At 43.9% G+C, this 24634-nt stretch overlaps 1 protein-coding gene across 1 annotated transcript; it reads left to right on the forward strand.

Moving 5' to 3' along the window:
* The first annotated feature begins 202 nt into the window (after positions 1-202).
* LOC124240773 (solute carrier family 28 member 3-like) lies at positions 203-24263 on the forward strand. The gene is made up of 17 exons (XM_046663882.1): positions 203-404; positions 572-698; positions 1705-1796; positions 3230-3419; positions 4511-4655; positions 5898-6011; positions 6631-6708; positions 8562-8642; positions 10006-10086; positions 12008-12133; positions 13741-13871; positions 16591-16759; positions 17430-17627; positions 21834-21915; positions 22639-22737; positions 22968-23088; positions 23970-24263. Exons 1-17 carry the CDS (start codon positions 203-205, stop codon positions 24088-24090), a joined length of 2157 nt encoding a protein of 718 aa, XP_046519838.1. The 3' UTR covers positions 24091-24263.
* Positions 24264-24634: the final 371 nt, after the last annotated feature.

Raw genomic sequence — 24634 nt, forward strand, 5'->3', positions numbered from 1 at the left:
ACCAAGCTTTCAATAAGCTTAGAAACTTACTAATAGAAGCACCTGCACTGGTCTTTCCAGACCTGAGCAAACCATCTGACTTGTACCTTCATGAAAGACAAGGGATAACTCTGGGAGGATTAGCACAAACATTGGGATCCTTAAAGAGAGTGATAGCCTGTTTCTCAAAGCAGCTATACACCGTGGCAAAAAGACAGCCTCCATGCCTGAGAGCTGTGACTGCCACCTCTCTGTTAGTGAGGGATATGAACAACTTAGAGCCATGCTGGTGACCCACAGAATTACCTTAGACCAGCGGGAAAAATTCTACTCCTCTACCAGCCCCTATGACAATGCCAATGCTCAGGAGGAAGTAATTACACAATATGGACCTTTGACCCATGCCCTCAAGAGTGAGGAGCAGGGTAAAAGTAGAGGAGGGATTCTGTCACCAGCCACGGACTCCAACCCACTTTTCTTGTCCTGCCTAAACTCTAATCTTTTGTGTTTGACCTGATTCTTTTGTCATCTTGAAAGTTACAGACATTCTTCTCTCCAAGAACTTTGGGGTCTTGAGCGTATGTGGTTTCAGCTATGCACGAGGAAGAAGCTCTAAATGACAACCACCCTGGACCCAACCACTTTGAACTGGACCAGACCGGCGGAGACCGCAAGCACAGGAATGCCACCTATGCCAAAAGGCGAAAAGCTGTACTAAAGTAACCTGCTCTCATTTATATTGTAAATTCTCCCCTGGGAGGGGCAAAGCAGCCATTTTGAGATCACGCGATGCATGTAAAAGCATGATTTCAAACCACGCATGTGTAAGCTTCTGCCCACCTCTACATGCGATGATAAAACTTCCCCTTTGAATATTCATCCCCTACCCCAAATAAAAGTACCCACCTCCCCATACTCAGGGAATCATAACTTTTGTGAGTTATTCCCTATGGTCTCCATTTTCTTTCCTGCATGCCACAAACAAAATTTCTGCTTTGTGTGACAACTACTTCTGGTGTAGGTTGATTAACTTGCCAAGAAGGGGACACATGTTTTGTCCAGTAACATACCCACCACCCCATAACAAAACTCTGGAGAGAAACAAAGACATGCTAACAATTCTAGAACTTTCTGGGAAAGCTATATTACAACCTACTAGTTAATAGTTCTCATAGCCATGAAATTCTACTTTATGTTTCAAGTACCTAGTGAAGTCTGTCAGCCCCCCGCTAAAAAGTATGGTGAGCGAGGACAGGGAACCACCAGCTTACTCAAACTTTGTGGAAACAGAAGAGATGATAGTTCATTGGATTTTTACTTTTTTTTTTAAATCAACATTTAATAACAATGTCTTAAAAGCTAATGGAGGCCCTCATAGTCCAGTGAGAAACACCCTCGTCCTATAATTTGCTTTCAGCTTTTGGTTAGTTCTCCATCTTCCCTGCTCCATTTCCAGGAGCACGTTTTCTCATCTCTGTAACCCCTCAAGGGCTGGCACATGCAATTCACCAAATCACATCCATTCAGCAAAGCCAGATCCAATACATGGCTGATTTTAGTCTAAACTGAAATGAGTTTCCCATTTCTATATTGTAGGACACACACTTCATGACTTTGGTCGTTTGCTTGCTTGATGTACAAAGCCCCATCCAGCCTTAGCTGCCAGTTTATTTCATGATTTTTGTGTTGACTTCTGCCTGCCTTTTTGCTTTTGTCTTCTTTCAGGTATCTGGAAAGGAAGTATGGTATGATTCAGGATTTTTGTCAAAAACACAAAACCACCCTTCGGTACATCCTCTGGGGCACCTTATTAGCTGGTAAGTAGCAAAGGGGATGGGATCGAGTGTCTCTTTTCAAGGATTCCCAAAATAAGAGCTTTCTGTGGAAAGAAAAATAAGTCTTCCCACTTCCCTGGACCTCATGGAATCATCTAGAGAGGGAGAGAATCAATCAGGAAGCCCCTCAGGGGCGGTGGGGGCGGGGGGCGCGTCTCAGCGTGGGACACCTGTTCAGAGTGGTTCCCTATCCAGCTTTTGTACCAGCAGCTAACTTTTTAGGTTCCCCACTGCTGTGGCCTTTGTGACTGTGGTGTGGATTTGAGGGCTGGTTCATCACATCCAGGTAAGTGGAAAACATGGTGATAATGACAAGGCAGAAACCTAAGAGTAGGGGAAATATAAGCAATTAATGCTCTACGCAAACACAACACGAGGGGGAGCCTGGGGTCAGGGAGCCCACTCCTCTTGCCTGAAGGCAGGACTGTACTGTCCTCACAGATGAACAGGTCCGCAGTTTTTCTCCCTCCCAAGCAAAGGGATCTGCAGCCCATTTTAAAGAGCACTCATGTCTATAAGGTGGGACCCTCCCACCCAAGTCCAGAGATGTTAACCCAAGACCGCTGCTCCCCGAGGTCAGTGGGACTGCTGGTGCTCACACTGCACGAACAGGGATCAGCCATAAACTATCTGTGTCCCAGGCCAAATGGTGTCTCAGGCTTTGCACGCAATATGGTGAAACCCACATAACTCTACCTTATGGGACAAAAGCACACAGACAGTGTGGCTGTGTCCCCATGAGACTTTATTTGTAGAAGACAGATACAAACGTGCAAATACAGCTGTACTTGCCACCTATAAAGCATGTGGCAGCCAGATTTAACCTCGGACCATTATTGCTGACCTTTAACAGGAAACCTTGTTGTTCTTATCCTACAACCTCCTCTTCAAAAGCAGCCCCCTTGGTAGTTGCCCCACCCTGTTCCCTTTCCTGTAGAGATACCGGGACACTTAGAGATTGTTGGTGGGCCTGTTTTCCTACTCAAGCTTAGGCCAAACCTGAGCTGCAAACCAGGAGAATCAATACCTTTAGTCAGTGGTTGCTTCAACTCCTGGCCTTTCTCTGACGGAAGCTCGCCTGCCGAGTCTGAATGTCAGAAAAAAGTGGTTAGTGCTGAGTGAGAGGCCCGGTGATGAAGTGTCAGGATTCGAGAACTCAGAAGTTTCTATGAGAGAAAAAGACCTAGCATGCTGTCCTCCTAGCGTTCATGGTGACACTGTGAGGGACTTGCTTGGAAAAACAACAGAAGCCCCCAAAATCCACTACTTATAGTCAGAGGAGCCCACAGCCCTATCATGGGCTCTCCCGCATTCAATGCTCCCTTGACTGAACCTCCCCTTGGCGGAGCCGATTGGTGCTGTGGCTGGTCTCCAGCTGGTGCTGATGGTCCCCACCTGTGTCTGCGTCCTGGCAGGTTACCTGGCTATGGTGATCGCCGCGTGTGGGCTCAACTTTCACCGAGCCCTTCCTCTCTTCGTGATCACTGTGGCTGCCATCTTCTTTGTGGTCTGGGATCACTTTATGGCCAAATATGATCATCGAATCGAAGAGCTCCTGTCTCCTGGCAGAAGGTTTCTGGACAGCCATTGGTTCTGGCTGAAGTGGTAAATGCAGTTGGTTCTCTTACTGCCGTTGAGAGGGATCTTTGACTTTTGAACTCTCTTCCAAAACTGTGTTCTGAAATTGCTTCCTCATTTGTGGGATATTGAAGCTAGAGACAACATAGGGAATAATCTGCTAAAATGCCTTCATTTTGCAAACAGGAATCAAGGCCTCAATAAGGTAATTACTCATTGGAGATATGTTCAAATGTCCCTACAAACTGCCTTAATTTCAAGTGCCACTAAATGATAAGATCTTCTCCAAAGGATGGGATGGTTCTCACTTGGGGAGGTAACCCTCTGCTCTAGGCACAAAGCTGGCTTCCTTGGGAGGAAAGGTCTGTGAATTACTAAAGCCAACCCTCTCCTACAGGAGCCCGTGGCTTGCAGGTGACCACTCAGGGCTTTCTAGCAGTTTCTGTCTGTGGGACCTCCTCTCCCTCCAGGTGGCCCTGCTGGGTAGGACCCAGGACCCATTCTCCCCAGCATTGCCCAACGGGGATCTACCAGGAAACTTCACACATCCTTGGCCTAATAAACCAGGGTTGTGCCATCCCAACACAGCACCCTTTCTGGTTCTGCCATCCAAGCTGTGAATCAGCCTTGTCATGCCCACCTGATTCCTCAGGGAGTTGAATCCAATCTAAAGACCCACTTGACTCTCTGGGGCTCAGGTGAGGTCCCCCAACTGCGGAGAATGCATTTCAAGCTCTCCCTTAAAGGGAAGAAAGTAACGCCTCACCCATCTTCCAAACTGGAGATGAGGACTCTCCATAGATTTCTCAAAGAAATCATCAGACTTCTTTCCAAACATCCGTTCTTCTCTCTGACCCCTTTAGATGTCCTTGAAGGGCCCAAGGGTTGTGGAATGAGGGGGACACATTGCTTAATGTTTTGGCTATTTGCCTTTATAGCCGCAACAAAAGAGGGTCTCTTGCAATTTCTAGAAGCATAACCTCCTGGTGCCAGAGTCTGTTAATCGTAATATTTTTGCTTGTTAGTTGAAACCTGATTATGATTTTCAAGCTAGTACTTGAATGTGACAAATGTTGCCACAAATACAACAAATGATACCCCCTTTCTGGTTCTCTCAGGGTGATTTGGAGCTCTCTGATCCTGGGAGTTGTTTTCTGGCTGATCTTTGACACCGCCAAATTGGGGAAATGGCAGCTGGTGTCCTTCGGTGGACTCATAGTGTACGTTATCCTGCTATTTCTATTTTCCAAGCACCCAACCAAAGTAAGTATCAAATTGATATTTTTGGGTTTTTCCCCCTTTTTTCTCATGTGTAAATTGCTCTGAATAATAAGTGTGAGAGAATTTAATTGTTATTCAGTATTTTTCTTACCTTGCTGTGATATTTTGAGTGGCTAGGGGGCCCTTCTTCCTGAACTTTCATAGAATTGTCACTTTCTCATTGTTCATTCTCAGTAATTTTCCAGTCACACGTTCAGTGAGATGTTCTGTCCGTCAAGTCCAATTTCTGCTCCTGTACCCTCCTCTCCCCGTCAAATACACATTCAAAGAAAACTCATCCATTTTCGTCCAGATTTCCCCCACCAGCAAATAATCTAATATTCTACCATTGGATCCTTCAGTTTATCAAATTTCCTTTTGCAAATTTTGGCTGTTTTACTCCAAAACTTTGTCCTTAAACAGTTTTGTTCACATTAAATTCCCTTCTCATCCTTGTTCTGTCAGTCAGTAACCCAATACATGGGCAAAATTCTGAGACATTGATTGTTCACATATGAATCATAATGACAAATCCTGGAAGACTTACTGGCTGAAAGCTTCACCCCTCAAAACAAGGATTAGTCAGAGACCAAAGTCACCTAATGTGATCCAAATTCTTTGCCCTGTGAAGATCTCCGCTGTGTTCTATGCCTCCAATCCCATAGTTCTTTGCAGCAGGCTCCTCTCTGCACCAAAAATGAAAGAAGCTGATTGTCCATGACTCTGCTCTCCCTGGGTATGTGTTATAGATAATTGGTTGCTTTTACAGTGAAATGAGAACCCCTCGACAGGGTGGAATTTCTTTCACTTGATTCACTTACATTTTGTCAGATCAACAAACCTAGGATGCACAGAGAAGTCATATTTTGCCTCTCCATCTTCCAGAAGGGCAAATAATTATATGTATCAAATATTTACAGCATGACCATCAAGGCTAGATCCTTCCTGCTTATGGCCCTGCTAAGACTACTCTTTGGGTCTGAGTCATTTTACATAATGGTTCCATACTCCCCTGAGAGTGATGGCTTCAAACTCAGGTTTAGAAAGAGGGAATACAACCCTGAGATTTCTGCATATGAATCTATCAAGGGACTCTCTGCTCAAGACTGCTTGGGCCTCCCAGATAAGGGGGGTCAAAGGCCACGTGTGAGAAGCTTCCAAGGAAACAGTGAGGCTCTGGGCGTTTATGCTCAGGTCAGCATTCATCCTCTAACAAGATACGTCTCTCTCCATCTTTCTCCATAGGTACACTGGAGGCCTGTCTTTTGGGGAATTGGGTTACAGTTTCTTCTTGGGCTCTTAATACTAAGGACTGGCCCTGGACTTAGGGCTTCTCAGTGGTTGGGCAAACAAGTTCACGTAAGTTGGGTTCAAAAGAACATCTTACTTTTATAGTGCTTTCAACATTTGAATATAATCATCAATATATGTTGGAAATAGGTTTGTATGTCTGCTTGAGTTGACTCAAATTTTAATATCATGGCATGAGTTAGACAAACAATTTTATGTGAAAAATGTTAATCTGTCCAGTTTATTAATATTATTGTTGCCCCTTGCCCATACCATCCACTGCATCACTCCCCCATCCCAGTTGCCCCCTTCATCCTGCCCAAGGGTGGCACACTTCTAAGGAGGTTCCACAAACAGAGACACAAGCTCTCTTTGCATCTAGTGGTCAGCAGTGACACCCATGTGCCACCTATTGCTTCTGGTGCAAATCACCACACCCAGCTTATTCTTTAGCACCCTGGAGTCACATTAAATGTTAGAAATGCCGGGAAATCTGTGCACAGTTATAGTTCAAAAATACACTTCCAGGCCACCCACTGGAGGGAGAAAAGCTGAGAAAATTAAATCTCCAAGGCTATCCAACAAGTTTGCTGGGTCCTCACTCTCTCTAGAGCCTGATGGGTTCTGGGGACATTAACCACCACTTCAGGGGTTATAATGGTCTCCTCTTGCCCTTCCTTTATGTCAGACCTTCTTGGAGCACACTGACGCTGGTGCTTCCTTTGTCTTTGGCGAGAACTACACAGACCACTACTTGGCATTTAAGGTAAAGCCAAACCCTTTTCTATGGAGTCACTTCCTTTTCAGTAACTTCTCAGTCTTCATGGATGTTCGGATAGAACCCAACAACCAGAAACCAGGCGTATAGCTGCTAGGCATGTGATAGGTGCACAGCACACCACTGTCCTTTCTCATTGCAATTTTATCTGAAGTCGGTGGATTGCAAACATATTGCTTTGTTACTATAGGATTAAGGGAAACATGTGGAGGAGTTTGAAATATTCAAATACCTTTGGAGGGCTTTAGTGCTGTATGAGATACTTATGAAAAGTCATATGGGGCAACAGTATCTGAGATTTCAGGGAAAAGAATGTTAGATACCTGGCCATGAACAGGCATATGGCCAATAATGGCTTCCAGGTCCAGGATCGGTGACAGGTCTGCACTCAGGAAACCCTCAATCTCAGGCCAGCCAGGACAGCTGGTCACCCACATCAGCCTCTGTTCTTCCAGAACCATCCTCGTGCTAAACCATTCCCATTTTCCTTCAGCACAGCCTTTGCCTAGGGAGGCCTGGGGGCTGGACCTTCTCCCAGCCAAAGAGGGATGTTATTTTGCAGAGGAAAAGCAAACTTGCCCCGTGCCTGGGCCTCATCAATTGCCCCCCTGAGGATCCCACAAACCCCAGGAAGTCACTGTCCTCTGGGAAGTCCCTACAGATGCCGGTCGATGAGTCAGAAAGATGCATTTGGCTTGTTCTTCAGCTTTCCTTTTTGAGGTGTATTATTGTTCCTACACTTCTAAACTGTCTTCCCACCTAGGTACTCCCAATTTACCTCCAAATTACCCCAGGTTCAGTTAGGCCAACTGATAGGCTGGATATTTTCCTAAACTGCTGTTTTGATGCCTTGGTGCTGAGATAACTAAGCCATCTCTGAAAGGTCAAGTGTTTACATATTGACCTGGAAATATGCTCATATTGTGATCTGAATCCTGAATTGGAAAAAACTAAAGTCACAAAGAAGGCGTGACTTGCTGCCCAGATTCCACCAGTGTCTTCAGACCCCCCTCCCACTCCCCCCAGGGCAGTAGCCTCCATCCTCTCTGCCAGCACAGAATCCCTGTGGGCACATTCGAGAGATGAGCCCCTTTGACTCCCTGATACTTTCAGGAAGGCTCCGCCTGCCTATTAAAGCCAAGAAAACAAGAAAAGCACCTAAGTGCATGAGCTCTGAATGATGGCGCAGAAAGTCTTTTCACATATAGTGCTAATAGAGTTTCCTAAATTGGATCCTGTACAAATTGTCCTCCATCATTCTGAGCCTCTGGTGGCAGCTTGTCCCTGGCCATTTAGCTGGGGAGCAGAGGGGAAGGGGTGTGGAGAGGTAGGGGTGGGGAGGGACTGAGACTGCAGCTCTGTGTGGTTTCTGCAGGGGAGACGCGGCTCCCTGTAGACACATAGGCTGTACTGAAGGCACCCAAAGAGCATCAGGAAAATAGGATCTAGGAAAGGATAAGTGGTGAAGCTAATGGCTGTTTAATATCAGAACAAGAACATCTGCCAGTGGCCTTCAGTTTAATAAGCCTAATTACTACAAATTCCTCCAAACCTTCACTCCTTCTCTGAGACACCAAAGGAAGAAAAGATGATTATAGCAGAGGGGGAAAAAAATGTCATTTCTGATGAAATATACTCAAGCTTATCCAGAGCGAATTAGAATAAAAGACTGTAGATGCGGCAGCTGCTTGATAAAGTGTTGTTTAGTTCCAGAGGAGTTTCCAGTACTTTTATGACATTTCAGAGGGGAAAAGGAGGTAGAAAGAAGGAGACTGATCTGAAACCTACTAATACTCCTGAGGCCAACGGTAGCCCATGATTGCTTTCATCTCCCCCTCCAGTTCCTGCCAATGCTGGTTTTCTTCAGCGCCGTCACGTCCATGCTATACTACCTCGGACTGATGCAGTGGATCATTAGAAAGGTACGGAACCAGAAGGATGGGTGACAGCTGTAGAGCTGATTATTTCAGGGACAAAGTCCTAAATACCTTTTATTCAGGGTTTTCCAAAGTGCCTTATCTTCGTACCAAGACTCACCATCCTCCCCCAAGTTACTGGATTCATACCCAAAAATCCTACATGTGTCCCTAGAAGGAAGTCTATCTCAGGGACTTCTGACAGGGCTTTGACTTGCAACCCACTTACATCTTTATGAAACCTTAGCAATTGCTTCTTTAGCCACAGAATTGACTCCCACAGGTCCCACACCTGCCGGGGAAAGCAGCACTGTCCTTAACCTTGGGAGCATCCTGTGCCTTATTCAGAGTCACTCTTTTCCACAGGAGGTTCCAAAAGGGGGCACTCTGGTCTGGATGCTGCTAGAGAATCAGAGCAAGAAGGGGAAGCTGCTTTTCTCCCCTGAGGGAGTTTTATAAGCAAACTAAGTTCTTTTTAAATGTCTAAAAAGTCAAAATCATTTCTTCTGCTGCAGCAACCATCAGTCCTACAGTCATATATTAGATCAGAAACCTATTAAATTTTTAAGCTAATTTGAATGCGCGTGAGAGCAATACAGTGCACACAGGGTTTGGGAACATCTTTTGATCCCTGTCAATAAAGAAAATGGAGAGAGAGAGAGAGAAAGAACAGAAGACTGGTGGAATTCACATTTTCAGCAAGAGCACCAGGGCCCATAATTTTCCAATTGTCTGTTTAAACATTCAGAATTACTGTGCTCATGTCTAAGGAGAGGGAATGCCACAGGAAGTCCCCATCCTGAGGTGGGCACCACAGTCTCCGGTTGGAGGGGCCACTGCAAAAGTGGGACCATAAACCATGTTCGATTGAGTGTTAAGTAGAAAAGGCCAAATGCCAACTACACCCCACTACTTATTAGCTGGGTGGTTTTTGACAAAACAACTAAACTTCTGTGCCTTGGTTTCCTCTTCTATCAAATGGGTATAATTATAGGACCTCCCTCAAAGAAAGAGTTACTGTGCGGATTAAAGCATTACTCAGATCAAGGGCTCAAAACTGCCTGGAATGCAATAAGCCTGCTGTGACTGTTAGCAATTATTATAAACTATAACTCATCCACAACGTTTCAATATAAACTCATTTGCATGATGTTGAGAGTTCGTACAATGACTCAGACTTAGCCCTCCCATAGGAGGGTGTGATTGGCCTGCTCTAAGGACTAGGTAAGATGTCCTCACAGTTAGTACATTGCTGGCATGCCCACAGTTATTGAAGCCGCAGCGTTTTCCTGCAAAGATTTTGTCCCTACTGTGATGTTTTGTGTATATAAATAGCTCTTCACTGACTTTGTCCCTTGTCCCCATCTAGATTGGATGGCTCATGCTGGTTACTATGGGATCATCTCCTGTTGAATCTGTAGTTGCTGCTGGCAATATATTCGTCGGATATGTAAGTTGTAATATCAAGAAAACAAAACAAAACAAAACAGCTCTGAAATGGACTCTCTTTTCTCAAAGTAGAATAAAAATGTATGATGGTTTTATTTCTTTTAGTGTAGAGGACAGTATGGCAAAATAAGGAGCCCTCAGGATTGACAAAGTCCAGATTCCAGAGAAAAATAAAAGAGAGAAAGAGAGATCCCTTCCAAGAGTCTCAGTGCAAGAACGTGGCATTGGGGTTCTGGAAATTTGATGGAGAGGACGAAAGATTGAGTCATTTTGTCAAAGTATCGGACTTATGCATAGATGCTCAACCAATCCTTTCTGAGCTTATAGAGTTGTTGAGGCCTCTGGCCCACCCTTCAGAGGCGAGCAGCTCATTCACTCACATGGAGCTCACCACTATCTCTAGCCTGCAAACCCGTAGCAGGCAGCCTCACCTGCTGTAGTGTAAGGCCGGGGCGATGAAAGAGACCAGGAAAGGCTCCCATCGATGACCGTGCAGCTGTATAGATACCTGAGTTCATTCTCAACTTGTCTGAACTGGCCAACAGTCTGTCTTTGCCGAGCCTGAAGAACAATGCTGACGAGCAAAAGCATTTTCACTCCCTGATCCATCCCATGGTTAGATGCTCTTTTGCCTGAAGTCCATTTAAGCAAAGAAATGTGATGCAAAAGGGGTGTCTCTCAAAACAGCAGCATTCCTAAGGGGCGATGAGTGAGAAATAGTCATAATCATCCTCATCACTCCGCACATGGAGCTTCGTGCACAATGGAGTCACGTACCAAGGAAACCAAGTGTGACAGCTCGCTAGCATGGCTGCCCAAGGAAATTGGATTTGAAGCAAAAATAGTCGCCCCGAAAAACACATGGCCCCAGATCCCAGGCTTACGACTGGCTCCAGACAGCTGAGCCTACTTATCGGCCAGCCCAGCTTGCTAACCTGGAGCACGGGCTTCAGAGCAGGGCCCATGCTTCCTTCTGTAGGAGTTCAAATTGTTGTAATTACAGTCATAAGATCTCTCCAGGCTAATTAGGGCACAATCTTGAGTTGATTCCTCCTACCTGTGGGATAAGAGGGCTCAAGTACTGAATTTCTATTCAGTCCAAAAATTGACGCTCAACATATTCACTCTTGTAGAACAATTAGAAATAATAGGGGAAAATTGTAAAATTGCACACATGCTCCATTTGATACCTAATATGCTAAAGTTCACCTATTATTTATGAAGAGCCCCAGGCTGCAGGCCACCTGCCCTACTTGAGGGGACTCAAGCCTTTACAACAGCACTCTACCTGATTCCTTTACACTCAAAGGGGAAGAGTGAGTCTCAGTTAGGAAAAGGCCTCTGGACACCTGTCCTTGTTTGCTTTTTCTGCTCATGTCTCTATTTCCCTGTGGTGTCAGCAAAGAGGTTTAAGGTCTGTCGAGATGAAACTGGAAGACGGGAAGTCACAGAGGCTTGGGAATCCCCAGTTCTCAAGGCCAGGCCACTGGGCAGAGTTACCTGGCCAATGGTGTTCCAACCTTAGAAAAGTGTCCCCAGCCAACAGAGTCCAGTTCCAGGCTAAGTGGGGGCCTTGTGTGAATCGGCCTTGCACACTCTGCAAACTTTATGCATGATTCTGCACACGCACTCACCTAGAGTTCAAATGACACGGACAGCTAGGGTGTAGGCTTTCAAACTCCAGCATGCATCAGAACCACCTGGAAGGCTGTTAAAACAGGATTGCTGGCCCCACCCCCAGAGTTTCTGATTCAGTAAGTCTGAGAATTTGCATGTCTAAGGAGTTCCCACGTGATGCTGATGGAGCTGGTCTCAGGTCTTCTCTTAGAAATACTGCTTTAGAGGGTGGAATTTTGAATAGATTGGCATACCCTCCTAAGACTTAAAAGGGAATGCTTAATCTGGTCACTCTGTGTTTCCAGACGGAGTCTCCACTGCTGGTCCAACCGTATATACAACATGCCACCAGGTCTGAACTCCATGCAATCATGACTGCTGGGTTCGCTACCATCGCTGGAAATGTATTAGGCCCATACATTTCTTTTGGGGTGAGAATGTTTTGGTACCAATTTATGGGAAATACAACCTCTTCTTTCTTTGCTATTGTCATTTTTTTTCTTTACCATTGCTGCTGGATAAGGAGGCCAAAAAGTGTCCTTTTTGCTATATGGTTGGTCACAGTTCCTTTGGCATTTGAATGGAGTGCCCAAAGGAGCTTTGGGGCTTCACTTTTATATCCCTGCCACCTAAATGTGAATCCTATCCAACCACAGCAGAATACAATCACATTGTGAGGCTACTTTGGCTGAAAATATAAATCTGTAAAGAAACAACCTATTACTCTAGTAAAGGTAATCTAAACCAGAGATCAGCAAAGTATGGCTCATGGGCATATTCCAGATAATTCCTCTTTTCTTATAACTGAAGTTACGCTGAAAACCGGCTACTCCTATTTGTTTCTCTATGGCAGTTTTCATGCTACAAAGTTGAGTAGATGTAAGCCAAAAACACAAAAATATTTACTCTCTGCTCTTTTACAGTAAATGTTTTCTGACCCTGATCTACAGCAGTGGTTCTCAAACCTTACTGCACATTAGAATCACCTGGGAGCCTTTAAAAGCCCAAATACCCAGGCCCATCCCCCAGAGTAATTAACCCAGAATCACTTGGGGTGAGACCCAGGCATCTGCATTTTTTAAAGCTCCTCAGATTCCAATGTACAGACCGTTGAGAGCTGGTGGTCAATAGCATAGGGATGGAGAGCCTTATGGTAACTGGTGCATGTGCCCCAAGCACAGAGACGACAAGCCACACATAAATGTAACCCCCATGGGAGAAATGAGATCAACAGCAGCCGGGTGACCCAGGCGACTGGGCATTCTTACAGGATAGGCGAGTTTCACTCCAGGACTTCACCTGGGCCTGGGACGTTGATGATCAGGAAGAGGGAAGAAGGAAAAGGGTGAAGGAGACCTCAGGAACAGCACTGTCACTGGATCCCCAGATGATCCACTCTGCCGCCACTGTGGGAACGCCGCCTGCAGAAATGTGCTGGGTGGAATGGGAGTGGGGAGGGGGTGCTGATTCTGGAATTCTGAAAAGATAGGGAAGAGGATCCAGAAACAATAAGGGTGTGGGGTGGGGAGGACCTGCAGTGAGGAGAGCAGAGATGCTCACAGATCACAGGGACTCTGCGTAAATGAGTGTTACGTAAAGGCACAAACTTTGAGCAGAGCACAAGGAAGACGGAGAGGGTTGTATCCATGCCTGCAGCCCCAGACATTCCCGTCTAAATCAATGATGTGATAAAATATGGGCTCTATGGACTGTTTGAACATTCCAAAGGACCATAGAGAGGTGGAGGGATCTGTGAAAGCTCCTACAGCAAAGGATCCTCTTCTGAAATGATCTGACTTTGGTTTTGTGCTTCTCCCCCAGGATGTGGTCAATTCACAGATTCCTTCCTCCTCCCTCTGAGTCTCATGGTGATGCCAGCTTGGCTCCCTGAGTTCCTCCAAGCCTCCAAAGAAACACTGTTTTCTGGCATAGACGCAGTTCCTGCCCTTCTCTTCCCTCGTGAGGCTTTTGGGCCATTCTTCCTGAACACAACAGAAAAGCTAAACCTAAGTTGGCCTTCTTTCTCCTAAAATCACAGATTTCACCTGCCCACTTATTAACTGCTTCAGTTATGTCAGCGCCTGCGTCATTGGCTGTGGCTAAACTCTTTTGGCCTGAGACAGAAACACCTAAAACAACCCTGAAGGATGCCATGAAAATGGAAATGGGGTAAGTGAGACACATTCACCTCATTAATGACTATACAAGCTGAGGGGGGTGGGGAACAGGTCCAACTTCAAAGAACAGCAAAGAATTGACAAAGAGCACAGTGAATTATGGTATTACAGTGAATTTAATTCCCACCGACTATTAGACTTCACCCCCAAAAATCTTGTTTCAACCCTTGAAAACCATTTTTTATTGAAATATAGCTGATATACAGTGGTATTTTCCGGTGTACAACATGGTGATGGACCTTTATATACATTATTAAATGATGACTATAGCGAGTCTAGTAACCGTCTGTCACCATACAGTTATTACCATATTATTGACTGTATTCCTTATGCTGTACATTACATCCCCATGACATTCATTTTATAACTAGAAGACTATACCTCTTAATACCCTTCACCTGTTTTGCCCACCCCCCTCCCCTCTAGTGACTATCACTTTGTTCTATATATCTATGAGTTTATTTCTGTTTTGCTGTTTACTCATTTGTTTTTTAGATGCTACATATAAATGAAATCATACAGTATTTGTTTTTCTCTGTCTGACATTTCACTTTGCATAACACCCTCTAGGTCCATCCATGTTGTTGCAAATGGCAAGATTTCATTTCTTAAGGCAGAATAATATTCCACATCATTTTTATCCATTCATCTATCAATGGGCACTTAGGTTGCTTCCATATCGTGGCTATTGTAACTAATACTATAAGGAACATAGGGTTGCATATATCCTTTTGAATTACTGTTTTCACTTTCTTTGAATAAACACCTAGAAGTAGAATTGTTGAATTGGATAGTTCTTCTATTTTTAATTTTTTGTGGAATCTCAATACTGTTTTCCATAGTGACTGCACCAATTTACATTCCCAGCAACAGGGTACAAGTGTTCACATCCTCGCCCACAGTTATGTCTTGTCTTTTTGATAATAGCCATTCTGACAGGTGTGAGGTGATAACTCATTATAGTTTTGATTTGCATTTCCCTGATGATTAGTGACGTTGAGCATCTTTTCCCATATCTGTTGACCCTCTGTATGTCTGCTTTGGAAAAATGTCTATTCATGTTCTCTGCCAAGTTTTTAATTGGATTTTTTGTTTGTATCCTATTGAACTGTAGGAGTTCTTTATGTGTTTTGGATGTTAACCCTGAATTGGATATATCATTTGCATATATCTTCTCACATTCACTATGTTGCCTTTTGGTTTTGTTGATGGCTTCCTTCATTGTGCAAAAGCTTTTTAGTTTTATGTAGTTCCATTTGTTTATTTTTGTTATTATTACCTTTGCCTGAGGAGACGGATGATCCATAAAAATATTGCTAAGACCAATGTCTAAGAGCTGACTGCCCAAGTTTTCTTCAAGGAGTTTTATGGCTTCAGGTCTTACATTCAAGTCTTTAATTCATTCTGAATTTATTTTTGTGTATGATGTAAGAAAGTGGCCTCATTTCAGTCTTTTGCGCGTAGTTGTCTAGTTTGCTCAACACTATTTGTTGAAGAGATTGTATTTTCCCCATTGTATATTCTTGTCTACTTTGTCATAGATTAATTGACCATGTAAGCAGGGCTTTATGTCTGTGCTCTCTATTCTGTTCCATTGATCTCTGTGTCTGTTTTTGTGCCAGTTCCATACTGTTTTGATTACTATAGATTTGTACTATTGTTTGAAATTGGGGAATGTGATGCCGCCAGCTTTATTCTTCTTTCAAAAGATTGCTTTGGCTGAAAACCTTTCTAAATACCTGAATGTCATTACATTTCCTGGACTTCACTGAGATATTTTATTTTAAATATAGGGTGGTGTTCATTTAGCCTTGATTTAAGACTGTTGCAAAACCATTGGATGACTATTTCTGGAAGTGTCTTATATGATAGAGAAATAAGGTGTGATATAGGTATACTTAATCCCTCTTTAGTTCATTTTATTTTGCACTGTGCAGAAGAAAGAAGAAGGGTGGAAAAGACTAAGGGATTTAGGATGTTCAAAAGTGTTTCCTTAAATAACAGAAGCCATCAACAAACATGTTTCTGAGATTCACCTCTTGTTTATATGTGGGTAAAGTCATAACCATGAATGAAAAAGCAAGTTGTCAAAGAATATATATATATATAAATATATATGTGGAATATGTATGATTCCGCTTATAAAGTTAGCAAATATGTCAACCTACATGACATATTATGTATGGATGCAGACATGTAGGGAAATTGAAAAGAAAGGGAATGAGAAGCAACTTCTAGGGAGTCAGTTACCTCAGACTAAAGAGGATGAGATTAAGGAAGGGCACTGAGGAGAGGGGGACACAAAGGTGAGGGTGACCTTCCATTTCTTAGGTGATGGATGTCCTGGCCTTCCTTGAATTATTAGAGCTTATACCATGAATATTTTATAAATATTCTCTGGTAGCTACTTGTAATTAAATATAATTTTAAAAACCTATAATATTTTATCTTTCCCTAACTTTTTAACTATAAGTGCCCCCAAATTAAAAGAGTAGTAGAACAGTTATATACCCAGAAGCCTATCACCTACACTCAGTAATTATACATCCCATCATGATTTCATGGAATCCAGGTGAGGGCTTTGACCAAGGCATGGGCCTGAGAGTTTGTCTCTCCATCCGAATGAGCTCTGATTACACCATATCTGCACCTGTGATGTCCATCTGCTGACAGCTCCTTGGTAATTCTGCCATTGCTATTTTTTGATAAAGTGATTCAAGGAATCTCCTAGAAGCTGCATCATATGGAACATCGTCATCCATCTCCCTGGTGGCAAACATCGCTGTGAATATGATTGCCTTCCTGGCCCTGTTGTCTTTTGTCAATGCAGCCCTGTCCTGGTTTGGAAACATGTTTGACTATCCACAACTGAGTTTTGAGGTATATTCTATCACATTTTTTCTCCATCTTGTTTCTGTTCATCTTTGTTTAAAAACAAATTAGGTTGGGGTGTTCCCGGGAGCATACTGTTTAAGTTAACATGCTCTGCTTTAGTGGCCCAGGATTTGTGGGTTCAAATCCCAGGCATGGACCTACACACCACTCAAGAAGCCATGCTGTGGCAGCATCCCACATACAAAATAGAGGAAGACTGGCACAGACGTTAGTTCAGTGACAACCTTCCTCAAGCAAAAAAAAAGAGGAAGATTGGCAACAGATGTGAGTTCAGGGCCAATCTTCCTCACCAAAAATAAATTTTAAAATTCATAAAATAGATTTGTGAATCACCTTCCCTAACTGCCTCTAGTGCACTCTTACACCAGCACAAACCTAACATGTGTCCCCTATCTTCCTACAGCTCTTTCTCTGTCTCCTGTCACCCTGCTTCCCCCAATGTACAGTCATTCTCTCCATCCCGAAAATCCAGGTTAAATCATATGACTAATTCCAACCTTGACTCCTAATGGATGAAGATGGACAAGGACATGTGAAGGGATTTAATGCCTGCAGGACACACAGACGAGGAGGGAACAATCTAGTCAGGAGGGTGAGGCATAATAATGGGAGCAAATCACTACTTTAATAAAGTATCTATTTTTGGTTTTTGTAGCTAATATGTTCCTACATCTTCATGCCGTTTTCCTTCATGATGGGAGTGGACTGGCAAGACAGTTTTATGGTTGCCAAACTCATAGGTTATAAGACATTCTTCACTGAATTTGTGGCCTATGAGCGCCTCTCAAAATTGGTGGATTTAAGGAAAGAGGCTGGACCCAAATTTGTGGATGGTGTGCAGCAATATATGTCGGTGAGTAAATATTTTGATTTTTCAGTGCACTTCTCTATCACATACACATACTCATCAAATAGTTACTGGTGCCTCTGTGTGAGGCCAGGCGCTTAGGATAAATCAAAGAACAAAACAGACCCCAAAACCTGGAGCTCATAATAAACATAGAACCTCATAATTTTCAATTATATTGAATTAATCATTGTGTGCGTGTGTGTGTGTGTGTGTAGAAGCACAGCTAATCTTTACCACTGCGATCATTTACTGTTGAGCACCCCGGATCCAAAGCCAAAGTCATGTGAACTGGGACTGGAATCAATCCATCAACAATTATCTAGTGCCTTCTGTGTGCAATGCACTAGGAACTGAGGCCACAGCGTTGAACAAGTGATGAGGTCTCTGCCCTCTTGGGGTTCAGAGTCTAATGATCAGAAAGCTCTCTCCCTTTCAGCTTAAGGAATTCGATGGACTCTGAGAAACTGCCTAAAGGTAACCTAATGCCCGAACATCCTAACAAAGTAGTGAGACACAATCGCTGCTCTCCATGTAGGTGAGGGAAGAGAAACAGCGCAGGATCTGTGGTCTGAACCTTTGAGACAAGCACCTAGAACTATGTCAGGACTTCAGGTCAATAGCCTGCAAGGAGATGCTCATGCCCCCTTGGCCTTGGATGGGAGAAGGGAGCTCGGGTGAGGCTCTTCCTAGGGCCATATTTGCAGCTGAGTCTCCAACTTCTATTTTCCTAAAGAACAGAATTGGCACACAGGGAAACTCCCAGGGAAATGGTGAACATTTCTGACCGCCACCATTATTCCTGGAGACAATCCATTTGGAATTAATGTCCTAGGCACATATTGGGCTTTAAAAGGAAAGGGGAGGGAAAGCATGCTGCCCAAGCTTCTACCTGAGACGGCCCACCTATGAACAGCCCCCACTCTCCAGCCTCCCAAAAACCAAACATGCACATTTACTCCCACGTGTTACACAAAATAACAGCATACCCCAGGACAGTGCTGATTTGTATGTTCTAATCAGGGCATTTGCCCCATGCATCTGATGTGCACAGTGGCTCTGTAGGTCTCCTTTTTCTCAAGTGTTCATTCTTCAGCTGACCACACAACGGGGCTTGGCCGAATGTCCTCATTGTCTGGATGCCACCACAAAGCAGATTGCTTCCCTGCCAAAAGTAAACTGTAGGTTCAATTAAGTGAAATGTTTTTCATTCCCAACTGCTGGTTGCCAGGAGAAAGTAGTTTTGTTAACAAGCAAAGCAGGCTCACAGGTCTGGCAATGCTGAGCAGATTTGTGAGCAGGTTAGTAAGAGGAGAGAGACAGGCCAGTAGAGCTGATTTGGGTTGGGGGTGAGCCCGACCAGGGGCAGGTGCACAGAGGACATTTAGGAATATGAGCTCAATGGCTTCTGTCATTGATGGCTTACAATAGAAAAGCATTTTGTTTGTCCAAATTTTTATTTCTAATCAACAAAATGGAGATGAGTCCCTGCAATTTCTGTTTATCAACCAAGATTTGGTGGGGGTGTCCCCGTAGTCTCCTGGAAAAGGTACCACATGACTGAAGTGTAAGATCTGGATCCATGAGGCAAAAACCCCGTGTTATCCATTAAATTATGCTCAATGCTGACTCCATCTGATGTAAGGGTCAGATTGTATATGTCATACTTTATTACTCCAATTTTCTCTTTCTCTCTTAGAGTTAAGATAATACGTTGCATGTTTGCTCATTTGTTTATATGTAATACATTTCATGGCACAGAAATCAAAATGTACAAAAACGTATAGAGAGAAAAGTGAGTCATCCTCCCTATTTCTCTGGCACTTAGCTCTTCTCCCTGTGCCATATTATGCTCACTATTCTTAGCCTTGCTGTTTACTCTTAACAACATAGCTCAAATGCCTTTCCGTATCAGTGCCTGAGACATCGTATTCTATGTACAAGCACACCATAATTTATTTTAGCCAGTCTCATGTTGATGAACACTCAATTTTTTTCTATTGGAAGTAGTGCTACAATGACTGTCCCTGTACATATGGCATCTTTGCTCATGTGCAGGAGAGCTGTAGGATGTACTATTAATCTCCTAGTGCAGTTCTTTCCATCACGTAGTCTTGCACGTTTATGGGCAAAGACAAAGTGGAATCATCCCAGCCTCCTTTTCCTCTTCTTATAAAACCCTATGTGGCCCCATCTGTGTGCCCCCCTCCGCAGATCCCCAGAAAGGAGAAAGAGGACTCTCAAGCACTTCATGCCCTCTCCCTCCCGATGGTCCCCTAAAAAGTTGCCTGTTTTTGAAGCCAATTGAACTAAATGAAAAGCACTAGACAGAGCAGGGGACGAGGATGAGCTTTTCCAGAAACAGTGGACTGCTCAGATGCTTGAAAGATTTTTTTTTCCCTGCCTGCTATATGCATGCTGATTGAAAACATCAACAAAGGAGTTCTCAGAAACCATGAAAATAAGAGGGCCCTTACCAACAAAAACTTACTATGACCACTTGAGTCTTGAATGACAGCTTTAAAAAATCCAGTTAATGAAAGAAAAAAAAAGACACCACCAGTTTTGCATGTAGCATTGGCCTGGTTTATCTTTTGAGCCAAATCATAGATTTTTCAGGATTTGGGGGAAAATACTTATTGCCTCAGTTGTGAGGGTGCCTTTGCCAGATTGGCTGTGCCTCCGGTGAATAGTGAAGTGCCCTGGCTCTTCCAAGCCTCTGGAGTCAGTCCCTCACCCTGAGAAAGAACCATCTGGCCTGAGCAGCACCTCTTGCCTTCAGAATAGAGACGGAGGGCCGTGCTCACATTTGGACGAATTCACCTTCCATCCTCTCGAGGCCCTGTGAGAGGACAGTCTGTTCTCCTACTTCCAAGGGGTACCTCATGTTCCTATGGGCTGCTCAGAGCTGAGGAGCAAAGAAAGGCAAGCACAGCCAGATGGAAGGGACTCCTGTGATAGCTGTAGAATCCTTTCTACTGATAGCATTCCTTTTACATTACATCATTTTTACTGAAGTATAATTTACATAGAAAACAGCCCATTTTTGATGTACATGTGAGTTTTGACGAATGTGTCACCTGTGTAACCACGACCACAATCAAGATGTAGAACATTTCCATCTCACCTAGAAAATCTTCCTCAGGGCCAGTTGTTGTCAACAGCCCCTACCCCTACCCCAACCCAGTCCCAGGCGGCCACTGATCTTTCTTTCACGATAGATTACCTTTGCTTCTTCTAGAATTTCCTATGAATGGACTCACTTAGCATTCATGTTGTTGCATGTATTAGTTCTTTTCCTTTTTATTGCAGAGTAGTATTCTATTTTATGGTTATCCACAATTTGTTTATCCATTTGTCTGTTGAAGAACATTTGGGTTGTTTCCAGCGTGGGACTGTTGGGAATAAATATTCATGTACAGTCTTCTTGTGGGCATAGGTCTTTATTTCTCCTGGGAAAATTCATTAGGAGTGGGACTGCTGGGTCATGCAGGCAGTGGATGTTGACTTGATAAGAAACTGTCAAGTATGTATGTATTTTACAAACAGGCTGTCAGGTTACATTCTCACCAACAATGTATGAGAGTTCCAGTTGCTCCACATCCTCACCAATACTTAGTATTGTCCATGTTTTCAGCCATTTTATTGGATGTGTAGTGGGATCTCATTGTTTTAACCTGCATTTCCCTGGTGACTAATATTATTGAACATCTACTCACGTGCTTATTGGCTATTTGCGTGTCCTTTGTGAAATCTTTTTATTTGTTTATTAGGCACTTTTCTTATTATTGAGTTACAACAGTTCTTCTTGCATTTTGAATAAGTCCTTTGTGAAATAAATATGAATATTTTCTGGGGCCAATTTTGTGTCTTCAGCAGCTGGTCCTGTGCCTGGCACATTGTAGCAGGTGTCCAGGTCACATTGAAGATTAAAAGTTGTCATTGAGCAGAAAGTAGCATTTGTAAAGGCCAAGATTACCAATTCCAAGTCCTTTATAGAGTCTCTGAATCCACACAGCCCCTCCCTCTCCATCTAAATTCAAGGGAAAACAGAAAAAAGGGTCTAGGAAGCAACAGGTCTTTGACACCATGCACTTAGCACTTATTTTTCCCTATTGATTCTGTCATCAGAATAGAAAAACAGGTTAGGATGTCAGATTTACTAAGCTGGTCATACCATGTATTCATCTGTGTGTTTATGTTTATTTACAGATTCGTTCTGAGACAATCGCCACTTACGCTCTCTGTGGCTTTGGCAGTGTCAGTTCCCTAGGATTAGCAATCAGCACTCTCAGTAAGTAAAAAGAATATTCTTCAACAACAAATGTGATGTGAACATGCTTCAGATCTCCATGTTCCTCTGTAACATTATTCATGTCAGGAAAAGAAGGCCCTGCAAGAGCAGTAAATCCTTTGGTGTCTATTTGTTATCCCTGCTCGCAATGTAGTTCCCTGTGTAGACCCAAGCTAACATCGGGAAGAATTTGCCCAAATGCACAGGTGCTTCTCCAGCCAGGGGTGACACATGGCTTTCACTTCACATGCCAATTCCAGTAGACTTATAACAGCCACGTGGAGAAGGATTCTGAGGTCCAATGGAAGTTAAGAGGGAAAACGCTGTGATTAGTGAGTGATGCCTGCCATAGGCACAGATGTGGATGGCAGATGAGTTGCAGATGTTTGGGATCCTCCCTTGTGTTGCATTTGCCTTGCTGTGCCCTCAATATGCTGTGTGCACCCTTTGGATGAAACTTAGGACTTGTTTCTTCTGTGGAGAATGGAAGCCTCTGGGCCTTTCAGTGTGGACAATCTTCTTTTCCTCCCACACCAGAGGACTTCTCTGGACATGGAACTCATCACTAAGCTCTTGAATCATGAATTTCTGAGCTAAGTTTAAAAAAAAGAAAAGTCAGCTGCTCTGAGAATCTAGTCCCAGAATAGTTATCAGAGGTGGGGAATTTGGAATTCTAATCAATAAGCCTCAACATTAACCTCATATCTGCTTCCATGTTTCCAGCATCCATGGCTCCTTCCAGGAAGCGTGACATCGCCGCAGGGGCAGTGAGAGCTCTGATTGCAGGGACCATCGCCTGCTTCATGACCGCCTGCATCGCAGGTACTTCTTCTGTTCTTTGTGTCCTGTGTCCCTGTGCCCACAGCTCTCAGGGGGGCGGTGCCTCTAACCTGCACATTCAGCATATGCTGTGCAGAGAGCTGAGAGGCAGAGCCGTGTTAAGCATGTCATGAAGTGAAATGTGTGGAGCATGGTGGCGTGGCTAAGAACAGAAAGAGACTTCAGTGACCTCGTGAATTAATAAAATCCATGGCACTCTGTTCCACTTCTAGGCATCCTCTCCAGCACTCCTGTAGACATCACCTGCCATCACATTTTCGAGAACACCTTTGCCTCTGGCTTATCTCAAAACACAACTGACGTGGTGTCATGTTGCCAGAGCCTACTGAGCAGGTATTATATTCTTGATCATAACTTCTTTGTATCCAGCATTAAGTTAAAAATTAGACCTAAAGACCCCTTCTACTTATTTTTAAACTTCATAACTCTTACTTTATTTAAATATGAGAACCTCTGTGGCAATCTAACCACCTTTCATTTTGACGTTTCTCAGCTGAGACTAGGACCCATAGCCATCTAGTGTCACTCAAGCATTTCACAGGACCCCACTGTGTGTTGGGCACTTGGTGTGAATTAGCTCGCTCACACCTTGCAGATACAGTGTAAGTTAGGTACTGTTGCTTTTTTAAGCATTATATAAGATCAGGGCTTGGGGAGGCTATGTCACTGACCCAAGCAAAATGAGCTCAAGCACAGTCAAGATAGAAAGACCCAAGAAAATCTGGGTCTTTTTGCTCACAGAGCCCATTCCCTTAACTAGTACTGTAGTACTCTAGTACTAGTTACTAGGTGCTGCCTCCCTTTCAAGGGGATCAAGCAATTCAGGCTGTCCTGACAACACAGTGATGGTGATGGGCCATGGTGGATGAGGGGCTGCCAGTGCCGCATGCTGGCCACCCCCTCCCTGTACAGTTTCTATTTGCAAAATCAATACCCCTAGCCCATCTGCCCTTCTTAACATGCAAGGGTTTTATAAGGATTAGTTCTAGCTTTATTTGTTTATTCTGGAGTATATAGGGAGAGTCCTTGAGGCCAAGAGGGTTTGAGAGTCAAAACTATTTCACTAGGGCCTCTGTCCTTAACCCACGCTAGCCAGAATGTGAGGGGGGAAGTCAGCTCCCTGTCCTATGCTATTTTTAATATGTCATCTTCTGCTCATCTACTGTTTCCATCTTCTAAGGCTCAGGTAACTGTTTCATTCCACTTTCTACCAGCACTGTTGCCGTGGGTCCCGGGGAGGTCATCCCAGGAGGGTACCACAGCCTGTCTTCTTTGAAGAACTGCTGTGAATTGTTGAAGCCATCAACACTGAACTGCACTTGGATTCCTGATTAACTCTGAATTCAGCCACTTCTCCAACAGAACTCTAAGTACAGATACTGAACTTTCCGCTTCTGGGAGAAAAATAAATGCTATTGTCCACAGATTGGTACTTCCATCATGGAGTCAGCTTTAACTGGAAAGAAGAAACACAGGAGTGAACCCTTCAGATCTAGAGCATCTTACTCCCCTCCTCAGCCCTGTCCCCGCTGAGAACTACTATAGTGTCCCAAAGTGAGGTGTTGTCTCCAGTCCCGCAAGTGTCTTCTGACCTTAGAATTTCAGGACATTTAACCAGAATGCAGGTACAAATGACAGCTGACAACAACTGGGCTGTGACTCTGCCATACTCAGTGTGAGTCTCTGAGTAATCCAGAGTGACCCACTTTAAGAACATCTCAGGTGAGGTCTCTGCTTTCACCCTGGCTGAGCTGAAATAGCCTTAACGTTAATCTCAGGTGGAGGAGGACCAGTCACATATCACCCACTCATCACCTGCCCTGAGGAAGTCCCACAGAAATCAGGAGTCCTTCAGGAGAGCGCCTAGACCATTCCAAAG

Source organism: Equus quagga, chromosome 6 (genome assembly GCF_021613505.1).
Source record: "Equus quagga isolate Etosha38 chromosome 6, UCLA_HA_Equagga_1.0, whole genome shotgun sequence".
NCBI classification, from domain to species: Eukaryota; Metazoa; Chordata; class Mammalia; order Perissodactyla; family Equidae; genus Equus; species Equus quagga.